Consider the following 11,675-nt stretch of genomic DNA (forward strand, 5'->3'; position numbering starts at 1 on the left):
GGAGGATACTTTTGACACTTAACCTAATAAAGACAAAAAAAATTAAGGGTAAATAGGTGATTTCCATGAAACATTAAATGGTAAAAAAGGAAATAAAAACTATATTTATGATCACCAAAAATGAAAATAAGAACTATATTTAGAAACGGAGATAATACAATGTGTTAGCAAACTAAAACATACATGAATGAGATTCGTTCAAACTAAAACATACATGAACGGAGACTATACTATTTCTTAGCAAACTAAAACATACATGAATGAGTGAAACCTTAAAATCATTAACCATGATTTAAGCATAATCTATAAGAAATAGTATAGTCATGTAAGATTTTAATAGAGTCATCTCATTGCCTATTTTATTAATATTTACTAACAGTTTTTATAATTTTTACACGTATAAAAATGAAAATAAAACAGTTTTAAGATAAGTCTTGAAGACCTTAAAAAGTCAAATGGGATAAAATATTAGGAACGAAGAGAGTAATAATGAATCTGGCTCACCTACTTACCAAACCGAACATTCTCATGCAATATTGTTCAAAATGTTATGTTCAACACATGACATTTACTACAAGACAGCACAAATATGTTATAAATTATCATTTCAAGACGTACTCATGGTAAGCTCGTAATGACCCACTATATTGCTGTCATTAGATAACATTTCCGCAAAATCGTCTAAGAAAGCAGAAACCAAAATAGAAATATTAAAAATAAAAAGTCAATAAAAAAAAACACTTCTAAGGCAAAATTAAATGTGGACCGTAGCATAATCTATGGAACGAGTATGAACCAATAGACCAACAAACTACATATCCTAAAGCATTAAGAACGCCATTGAATCATTTGAAGCATTTGGCATCAAGAAGAGCTTCTCCCTCAAAAGGCTCGTAATCTTCAATCATTTGACTAACACGTTCCTTCTGAGCCTCATCACTGATGTCAACCTTTGTCCACTCGTAGAGTTCCATGTCATAGCACTCATCAAGCACAAATTGAGGGATCTCTGGTCCACGGAAGAGCCACAAACCCTTGATCTTGTATGGGGGCTCTGATCCAATCAGAAGCATCTTTCCAAATGCATACTTTCGAGCAAGATCCATTCTTTGCAAGAACCCACTAACCTTGTTCATGGTCACAAAAGAGACAGTGTTCTCATCATTATACTTGTAGTCACAGAACCACAGAGAGTAGCCTTCTGGGTCATACATATCCCAGAATCCTGCATAAACAAGGAGACAAGTATTAGAGTTATCGTGCATAACACCATTACACACTAACAAAAGTGATTGAAGCAAAATGTGTTCAATGTTTCCCAAATACAGTACACAATAATCCACATTACAAATTTCAAAGCATAATCCGTATACAATTGTCAGTGTATAACCAAAAAAAAAAAATACAAGGCAAGACAATCAACTACAGTAAACTCCCAACATTTTACAAGTCAAAAAACAAGGTCAGCCATTCAGACTTCGATTACAATTTTCAAGAAATCCATCCTTGACCAGGAATCAAGAATAAGAGGGAAAGGGGAAAGGGGCAAAAACAGAAAATCAAGGCTCGAATCAGTTTTTCATGATAACTTAGGCAGCCATTCAGGGGGTGAAGGCAGAGGCAAGTTCATAACATTAGACAAGAATGCCTAAATAAATTGACAGCTTAAAACAAGAAACGGTGAAGCAGGAATAAGGTATAGATTCTATATAATTAACGACAGAATATAGCAAAGGGAAAAAGGGATCATCTGACACAAGTTCTTTAGTATTATGGCTACCACCTTGTCCATTCAAAGCTAAGATAAGGAGGTAATCAACACAAAAACAATACCTTTAATTGCAACTTCACGGAAATTGGATTTGGTGTTGGAGTAGAGCCTCTTCCACTCATCCAGTACCATCTTACTAGGAGGTAGAAGATCAAGTGGATTCTTTGCCTTTGGCTTGGGTGCCTCTTCCTCTTCTGCTGCAGGTGCCTCTACCTTCTTGGGTGCCTCTTTCTTTGGCTCCTCCTTGGCCTTGGGCTTAGCAGGCTGTGCTTGAGCTGGCTTCTTTGCTACAGCTGGAACAGAATCTGTTTGCTTTACATCACCCAACACTTTCTTGAAGTTTGGCTGATTAACCATAGTCCAGACATATCTTTCGACATGAGGGAATTCTGAAGTAAAGCTCTTGGTCATGATTAGCTGGAATCCATATGACAAGTTACAGGTCATGACAATATCAGCCAGTGTAACACTGTCTCCGACCAGAAAAGTGTTGGAAGCAAGATGTTTGCTCAATGCTTCAAGGGACCTCTTCAATGCAGCAATAGCAGCTTCCTCAGCCTTCAAAATAACAGAAGAGTTGCATTAATTAATGCGTCTATAAAACTATCTAGACCTCATTTAAAAAATACAATTATCAACTAACCGGAGGAAGATGTACACCATAACCGAGTCTAGGATACAACCAACGAGCAATGTTTGCATCAATCTCAGTGGCTGAAAAGTCAATCCACTGCTCAATGTGGCCCTAACAAACAAAACATATACATAATCAAATGACCATATTTAGTCATCTATGCTAAGTAGCACCACAATTGCATTTGGAAAATAAATTAACCAAATGCTATGGTTTGATCTTACATATTCAATTAGCGAAGAGCCAAAGAGAGGATTATCAGCCTTCAACTTTGTCACTGCAAAACATGAATTTAATTAATAAAAAAGTACAGCTAGATGAGATAAAGATCATATCAAGAGAGGCAATATAAACTCACCGTATCTAGCTATGGCATTACTCTCAAATATAGGACCCTCAGGAGTTTCCAGAACTGGAACCTGGAAACAGGCAATTCTTACGTCAAAAATTATACGAAACATTTCAAAGCAAAGAAAACAATACCCTTTAAGATTGAAAGGCTACCTTGCCGATGGGGTTCATTTTAAGGAACTCTGGCGATTTGTTAGTAACACCCATCTGAAAATCCTTGACCACATCGACTTTCACACCACTGTATTCAGCAGCAATAAGAGCCTTGTAGGCATTCTTATTTGGGAGTCCTGTATGCAAGACCTGAGGAGAAGAAAAAACTCGAGTGTAAAATAAATGATCTAACATATACAGTGAGTTGCAAATGGACTGAACCGATGCTGCAGCATAATTCATACAATTCAATTCACAACTCTATTATAGAAAAAGAATGCAACTTTCGACAAACGAAGAATGTGAAATAGTTGATATAAAAAGTGGGAACACAAATACATAGGTAGCTAATCATATTAGTGATCAGTATTGATCAACATCTTAGAAAATGAATAAAAAATAACATAGAAATCTCAATGAAACTCACAGCAAATCGATCCAAAAATTAGCTATACTAAAGTTCAATGTAATTAAATTCTTACATGAAATACATAAATTAAAAAACATGCTATCGATATTCGCATACTCCAAAAAATGTGCAATCATCAGAAAGAAAAAAAAAAAAAAAAAAAAAAAAAGGTGAGGGAAAATCCCAAATCATTCAAATGAAAACATCCTTATAAAGGGTTCTCATCGAATTACCAATAAATTGAAATCATTCATATTTTATCATTAGTAATATCAAATCAACAATTCAAACAAAACCCAGCAAATATCAAACAAAATTCAAGTTAGATAGTAAATTAACTACAAAAATCAAAATTCATAGATCCAAAATGAAACCAAAAGCAGCAAATAAAAAATAGTAAGAAAATCATAATCAAGCAAAATTAATTGTATTCGGCGATGATTTTAAACAATCAAAAATGGAAAAAACAGAGAAATAACTAACCAGAGCCATGATGTTGGACTGAGACTGCGACACCAATAGAGAAGAAAGATCTGAATCAAAGGGAAAAAATAAAAATTGAGTGAATAAATTGAGAAAAATTGTAGGGTTTTGAAAATGGAAGAGAGAGAGAAAATACCTAAGGGGGTTGCGCAGGCACAGCTTCTGGAGTTGCAAAGAGAGGGAGAATGAGAATGAGGAGGCTGCGAGAGGTTTTAGGCTTTTGCAATCGGTAGTTTTTAGGGTTTCTAATTTAAACCGTATATTCTTATTCCTTCCTTTATTATTTTTTTTTTTTTTTTGTAAGGTAAGTTTAAGTTCCGAAGTCAAACACTTGAGAGTAGTCAGCTGTTATTTCGAATACCTAATCTGATCAGATTTTAAAAGGCCTTATTAAATTAGTACCTCTCAAAATTTTGGATCGGAGAAACTGTCATCCGAATTGGATCCGAAATTTTCGAATATTCGGGTTTCCGAATTAGATCACGAGGTTTTCAGATTGGGATTTTGAAATTTTCGGAAAAATTATGATCTGTACCCAATTCGAAAAGCCCGATCTTAAAACTCGAAAATTTGTATTGGATATATGATCCGAAACATAAATCCTAAAACCATATCCAATACTTGAAATTTCAGGTCAAATCATCGATTTTTTTTTTTAATATATGATAAAACGAATCGAATATTGCTTAACACCTCTAGAGAGTAAGGGGAGAAAGTTAAGGGAATCCCCTTTTCCCAAGCAAATGTAGTTGATGGGGCAATTCTTGGCTATTCTTATTAGTTGGAGTTAAGGCAAAATAAGAACCCTGAACTTAGGTATTTGTGTGATTTAGGTAAGTTTCATACATGGCATTTTAATCCCTCAACCATATACAATGAATTATGTCGTTCATCATTAAATATCTAGTTGATTTAGCAAAGTTTAGGGGCTAGATAATAGACATTATGGTTTTTTTTATACTAGTAAAAGAAAAGTTTAGGAACCTTGGTTAGTTGATATGACATTTTAATAATAAAATTAAACTAATTGTTTAGGCACTTATAGGGTAAGGTAGCAAGAATAATCATTATAGAACAAAGTTTAGGAACTTATAGAGACACGTGGTGCTAATTATGACGTCATATTCTGGTGAAAGTGGTCGAAAATCAAACTTTGGTTGTAGTTTAAAATATTAGGTGACTTTTTTGGTTGTAATTTGCAAAACCAAACTTTGATGGTTGTAAGCCGCAAAATGAGTACTTTTATCGATTGTAATTATTGGCAAATTTTACTTATTGTTTTGATAATTCCTACCTTTTTCCTTACCTTTTGAAAAGTGTGACTAAACTCTTATAAATAGTGTTGAGACAATTATGCCTCTTAAAATGTTAATTTACATATTTACCCTTAATAAGTTATATTTGTTCTTTTGTTTTACAAGTATGTCACTATCTTCTTTTTAAAAGTGTGACTAAATTCTTATGAATAGTGTTGAGACAATTATGCCCCTTGTTTAGGGTAAAAATACCCTAGACACATGAACTAATCAGATTATGACACGTGTCACCCTAGGAGGCGCTCAAATAGAGCAAATCAGGATAAAACACGTGTCACGCCAATCATATGAGAAATGGCGGCCTTCATGGGCTCAAATCCCGATGCGCCCTATAAATAGGGACATTTATTACTTTGGGAAAGGCAATTGATCAGACATATCATTTTCAAACGCTATTCATCTGTTATTAAAACAGCAAACCTACCTAAATCTCGGGGTCCAAGAAGAGTAACTTTTACTTTCCGCATTTAATCTACTTCGTTCGTTGCTAACTTGATCGTCGGAGGCGAACTCCGAACAACCGGAGCTTCTGTTTGTTTTAGGTACAGGCGCACGTTGATCTAGTCTTGGAGCTATAACTCTCCCGAAGGACATATATATAAAAAAAAAACCCCGAAACATTTGGTGCTTGAGGGGAGAGTACCTCTAAGATGGCATCTGAGGAACCTGTACCACATTAAGAAATTCAAGAAAATCCGAATGGAGCAGAGTTCCATTCGGACTACAATACAGATAATGAACCAGAGATCGAGATCCACACGGGCCCGGATGGCTCCCTCCGTGTTATTCACATCTTCTCCAAAGATAGAAAGGAGCGAAACCCTGAAACGACCATTGTGGGCAAGTCGGTCGGCAGGTCTCAAACCGAAGAGCCAACTGAAAAGAATGGTGTCCTTCGAACAAGTGTATTATTCGGATAGAGGGTTCGAAATTATTAGAAAGCTAATTATTCAATGAGGTCAAGTGATCGGAATGCCTAGCTGGAGGCCGCTTCCGATCATAAATATTAATGCATAATTAATATTACAACTTAATCTTGACTGAACCCTTCGGGTCACACCCTATCGAGTAACTGAACCAAAACGACGAATTAATCCGAAGGATTAAATGAGTCGATAGAGTATTACGAACAAAGACATCGGATGGCGAGCTTAGAGCGTCGGAAACCGAGCGTCGTAAGTCGAGTCGATTTTAGGAATCGACGAAGACGAAAAATCAACCAAACAACAAGTTAAAATATAGCCCTAGCCTCGCGTTGGCCTAGCCGAGCGAGGGCTTGGCTATAAAGGGCAGCTAGCCATAGCCGCTAGTAAGGCCGCAAGCCCAGCAGCCCTACTCGGGTGCTGGATGGGGCTTGCTGGCCGAGCAAGCATGCTAGCAATGCTAGCAAGGCCAGCCGCAAGCTAGCGCACTGTGCCTCGCTAGCAGCTTCTAGCGTTGGCTACCCGGGCTAGCATGCCTAGGCACACGCAGCAATGCCCAGCAGCGAGCAACCCGCATATGCGTGCCATGCTGCTGCGGGCTTGTGCGAGGAAGGAGCATCAGCTAGCTCGCAAGAGCTTGCGGTAGTAGCGCTAGCACGCCCAGCAGCAGCCCACATGCATGCGAGGCACGCTTGATGGGCTACTAGCACACGCGACCAACTAGCAGGCCTAGCCAAGGGGTCAGGCCGCCAGCGTGGCAGCCTTGGCGCCTAAGGCAGGCCACGCCTAGCTGGTGCGCCGTGAGTAGTGCGTTGTGTGTGTGAGGACCGGTTGTGAAAGCTTGCTTGGGGAGCAAGGGGACGATGGTCCCCCCTTGTGGTCCTCACCTAACCCCTTGCTCTCCACTTGACACTTGTTGTTTGTTGATTCATATGCATTTTAATTTGATTTTAGAATTAAATTAAATTGATTAAATGCCTTTTTACCAACTCTCCCACATTGATGAGAGATTGAAATTCAAGGGCTCTTTTCCCTATAAATACCAATCATTTGACATTGGGAAAGGGCACTTGAGTTGTGAACTTGAAAGGATGTCCACAAGCGCGAACACTTTCGTTCTAATACTCTAATTACTTTTGGTCTAGCCCCGACTAAGCTTAAGGGTAGGGCTGTCGGTTCGGGTCTCGAGGGTGAGAGCCGTTGGAGGCTTGCGCATTTGCGAAGCTCTACGCTTTCAAGTAAAAGCTCTTAGAAAGAGCGAAGCACGCATCAAGGGTATGATCGTCTTTTTTTCTTTCTCTCTCTTTGTTAATTAATTATGTGATTGTTAATATGCATGTTTAGTTACTTTAATTTGTGTGCGGATTTTGAGAGGGTTTAATTCTGCGTAGTGTCGGTCACTACGAAACTGTAATACCCCATATTTTTATACGTATTTTTAATTTAAAATAAGTATTTCTTAAAATATTTATATAATTCGAAATGAATTATTTAGGGTTTTTCATTAAGTTTAAAAGAATGATTTTAATTAAAAGTATATTTTAATTATTTAATAATCTTGAAATTATTTTATTTCATGATTTGGAAATATTGGGGCATATTATTTTATAAAAAGATAATTTTTAAAGTCAACGTATTTAAGAAAAGTCAAATTACAAGTTTGATTAGGAAATGGATCATTAAGGGTAGTAAAGGAATTTTAAGTAGGAGGGAAATTGAGAGGGGGTATAAATACCCATCATATGCCTAGGGTGGAGTGTATCCAAAGGTAAACTCTCTCTCTCTCTTATTTTCTTTGCTCTTAATTTTTTCCTTTTTTTTTTTTTTTTTTTTTTTTTTTTTTTTTTTTTTTTTTTTTTTTTTTTTTATTTTTGTATATATTTTCTTTTTGTATCAATTCTGATTTCTTTTTTTTAATCAGTTTAGATTACTTTTTTTACAATATGTTTTTCGTGTGTACAGTTTAATCCGTATAGTTGTAGTAATTGCACCCTCTCGTGGCCAAATTCAGCCTCTAAATATGGTTTTCGGGCAGTTTTTGATTTTTAACGAAGGTTTAATGTTTTAATATAATTTTCAGATTTATTTGAGAGGTTTAAATCTTAAAAAGTATGCTGGAATTTTTATATAAACACCATGAATGAGTTTTTACCTTGTGGTTTTAATTACCCACCTAAAGAAAGAGTTTTAAAGGTTTTAAACCAAAATTTCAGCTTATTGGAGAAGTTTTACAGTGTTTAAAAGTTCTTGGAAATTTGTGTAATCAAGGGAGTAATTGAGTTTATGTATTTGGTATTGTAGGATACTTTAAGTTGAGTAGTTTCTAGCATTGTGGCTAGTTGGAAAGATGATTTAAGGTATGTTCGCGTACTTGGTAACTATTTGAATATGTAGAGGCATGCTAAGGTTTGTTTAATTAATTCCTTGTAGTATCATGATAGGTATTGGTTGGAATTTGTTGACTGGATTGATTTGGTGAATGATTTGTGAAGTATGAATTATTGGTGAGAGTTAGTGATTGGAATTTATTATGTTGACATGTTGGTATGAACTACACTTTTATTATTGGCATGATAGAGAGCATGTTTAATAAAACTAAGTGTTTAATTTGGTTTGGAATACTGAAAAGGAATTTTATTATGGTTCATATAATTTTTATTGATGCTATAAGCATGGGAAGGAGCTATTTAAGTGTCTATGTACAGAGATGCTATAAGTGTCTATGTACAGGATTAAATTATATTTTGGTGCCTATGTGCACTTAAGGTGTTTTAAACATCGAGGGATAGGATTTGTGGCGCATTATGCGTTTAAGGTGTCTTTGGCACCGAGGTAGATTAAAAAGGGTTCAACTATTAAATTTATGTGGTTACTAATTATTCAAGAATTAAATTGGTATGTTTGATTGCTTGAATGAGTTATAATGATTGATTGTATTATGGTTTGAGAGTCATCACCAAGTATAATAATATGTAAACAACGTAAAGTGAAAGAGATTACGCACCAAAACTCTTGGAACGTATATACCTCGAGTATGAACATATGGGGGGAGTTATGGGGTTTTATATTTAACCATAACTTCTACTGGGAGTACAAGACCCTGTATGTTCAGCCGGATGGTTCAAAGAAAACTTATTCTGATGCTCGGATGTTCATCTAGCAAAAGAAAAGCATGCAACTGTTAGAGTCGGCCTCAACGTCGAACTTAAATGACAGCTTTCAGAACACCTCAATGAGGTGTTTTCAATCAAGCCGAGAGGACCAAACAGGCGGCATGTCCGCCCACTCCAATCCTCAAGTGTTCTAGGCGGCCCCGTATGTGCCTCCGCAGCCATACATGCCGTATAGACAACACTATATGCAGTCAACCCTCTTCGGGGGGCAGGCGGCACAAAACGTCCAGCCTTTGGACTGGCAGCTCTGTCTGCAAAGGTTAGGGGAACAACCAACTGCGTTCTCCAAGGAGATAACTGAGGCCGCACAGCCGGCCAAGGTGAAAAATGTGTTGGTAGGTACTTATGATGGTACCACTAACCCAGAAGACCACCTGATGGCATACACCAACCTTATGTACCTTCAAGGGTTGGACGATGCTGCATGGTGTAGATGCTTCCTGGCCACATTGAAAGGCGTTGCCCAGCAATGGTTCGGCAACTTGCCAGCCGGATGTATTAATAATTTTAAGACGCTTGCATACTTGTTTGCGTCAAACTTCTCAATGAATATCCCTGCCAAGAAGACAAGTCTTGACTCGGGAGCCATACAGCTGGGTGAGGAGGAAGGGCTACGCTCATATATCAGGCGTTTCAATCTGATGAGAATTCAGATTCAAGGGCTGTCTGATGAGGTGGCCTATACAGACTTCTTCAAAGGTCTGAAGGACGGGTCGGTCTTTAAGTTCGACCTCTTCAGAAAGAGGGTTGCTACCCTCCAAGAGGCGCTGATGGAGGCGGACGCCTATATACAGGCAACCAAGCTCTGTAATATCAGCAAACAGTCGGACTCTAAGAGGTCTGACAAGAGAGAGAGTCGGTCAATACAGCCGGCCTCCAAGAAAGAAGAAAACAAAAGAAAAGAGGTCTGGGTGGCTGAAGCTTCTGAACAGCCGTCCCAGAAAAAGAAAAAGGAAGCAAAATCGTACTCTCCGAGGTACAAATTCAATAAGGACTGTTACTCCATCCTCATGGAGATAAAGGATCGGGTTCCCATTGAAAAGCCGGCTGCTATGAAAGGTTCCGTTATAAATCGGAACAGAAACAAATATTGCCACTTCCATGAGGATGTTGGTCATGAAACCAACGAGTGCTTTAGTATCAAGCGGCTGTTGGACCGCCTGGCCGACAAAGGGGTGTTTAAGTCCTATATTCTGAGGTCCAAGGTTACCTTGCAGACTAATCCCTGACAGGCGCCCAAAACGAAGCCTCAACCTGCTAATAGTTCGGAGACTGATGAAACTCCCATCTATACAATAGCAGGCAGCTTCGCTGGAGGCGGCCCAACGATCAAGGGTAACTCAGTTGACGAGGGACAGGCGTCCAGAGACTCGTTCCCAGAAGTGGTCATCACTAAAGGTGACAGGGCGAGGGTCAGGAGGCCACATGATGACCCTATAGTCATCGAGTGTAAAGTGGCCAACCAAAGAGTTGGCCGAATCCTCATTGACACTGGTATTTCCTCGGATCTGATTAGTCACAAGTGCCTGGCCAAGCTCAGGTACAAGCCTGAGAGCATACACACGGTCTCTCATCCCTTAGTGGGATTCGGGGGAGGTGTAGTACATCCGGTAGGTCGAATAGACATACCCATCCGTCTGGGCGAGAAAGGGGAGGGACGCCATATGGTAATCCGGTTCTTGGTTGTTGAAGAGCTGACGGCCTATAACATGATATTGGGGCGTCCCACCCTAAATGAATCCAAAGCTGTTATCATTCCCTCTCTTATGCTTCTCAAGTTTGAAAGGGACGATGGAATAGTTGGCTCCCTTAGGGGAGACCAGAAAATGGCCAGGGAGTGTTATCTCTCTGATGTTAAGCCCACTGCGGACGCATTGGGCCCCAGTGAAGAAACTACTAACCTTGACAAAGTCAGGGAAATAACGCCTGCCCTCAAAGCAGGCGGCAAGAGGAGGAAGCTCGACTAGTTAGTGGCCGAGAAAAAAGACAAACAATAGCAATCACTGATCGGTCAAAGGCCGGATGAGCTCCGTCCACAGCTGGCTGGTGAACATATGAACATCGTCTTAGAAGACTCTCGTCCTGACCGAACTGTCAAGGTTGGGACGACTGCTTTTGCTGAACTTGGTGCAGATTTGCACCACTTGTTAAAAGAATTCAAAGACATCTTCTCCTTTGAAGTGGACGAGATGCCAGGCATCAGTCCAGATCTAGCAGTCCACAAACTTGCTATGGATCCCAAAAAGAAGCCGGTAAGGCAAAAGAAGAGGAACCATGGTGAGGAAAGAAGCCAAGCAGCAGCAGCCGAGGTGAAAAAATTGTTAGATGCAGGGTTCATTAGGCAATGCTACTTCCTTGATTGGGTTGCCAATGTGGTCCTTGTAAGGAAGCCGAATGGTACTGTAACACCCCAACAATTCTCTCTTTAAAACCTGCATTAACCTGTAATAACCTGTAAATAC

The 11,675-nt window shown here is 38.8% G+C and overlaps 1 protein-coding gene across 1 annotated transcript; it reads right to left on the reverse strand.

Annotated features, from left to right (window-relative positions):
• Window positions 1-508: 508 nt before the first annotated feature.
• On the reverse strand, window positions 509-4,059 carry LOC110696524 (elongation factor 1-gamma 2-like). The gene is made up of 8 exons (XM_021873834.1): window positions 3,938-4,059; window positions 3,802-3,851; window positions 2,910-3,059; window positions 2,764-2,824; window positions 2,630-2,682; window positions 2,415-2,516; window positions 1,834-2,329; window positions 509-1,225 (listed from the first exon to the last, which is right to left on the reverse strand). Exons 2-8 carry the CDS (start codon window positions 3,808-3,810, stop codon window positions 846-848), a joined length of 1,251 nt encoding a protein of 416 aa, XP_021729526.1. The 5' UTR covers window positions 3,811-3,851; window positions 3,938-4,059; the 3' UTR covers window positions 509-845.
• Window positions 4,060-11,675: the final 7,616 nt, after the last annotated feature.

The sequence above is a fragment of the Chenopodium quinoa genome, unplaced genomic scaffold (genome assembly GCF_001683475.1).
Source record: "Chenopodium quinoa cultivar QQ74 unplaced genomic scaffold, ASM168347v1, whole genome shotgun sequence".
NCBI classification, from domain to species: Eukaryota; Viridiplantae; Streptophyta; class Magnoliopsida; order Caryophyllales; family Amaranthaceae; genus Chenopodium; species Chenopodium quinoa.

Excerpts from the sequence above, each read along its gene's own strand:
- LOC110696524 (XM_021873834.1), bottom strand. Across the intron at positions 2,683-2,763 it reads TAATGCCATAGCTAGATACG|TGACAAAGTTGAAGGCTGAT; the intron begins GTGAGTTTATAT and ends CATGTTTTGCAG. Across the intron at positions 2,517-2,629 it reads GCTCTTCGCTAATTGAATAT|GGCCACATTGAGCAGTGGAT; the intron begins GTAAGATCAAAC and ends TTTGTTTGTTAG.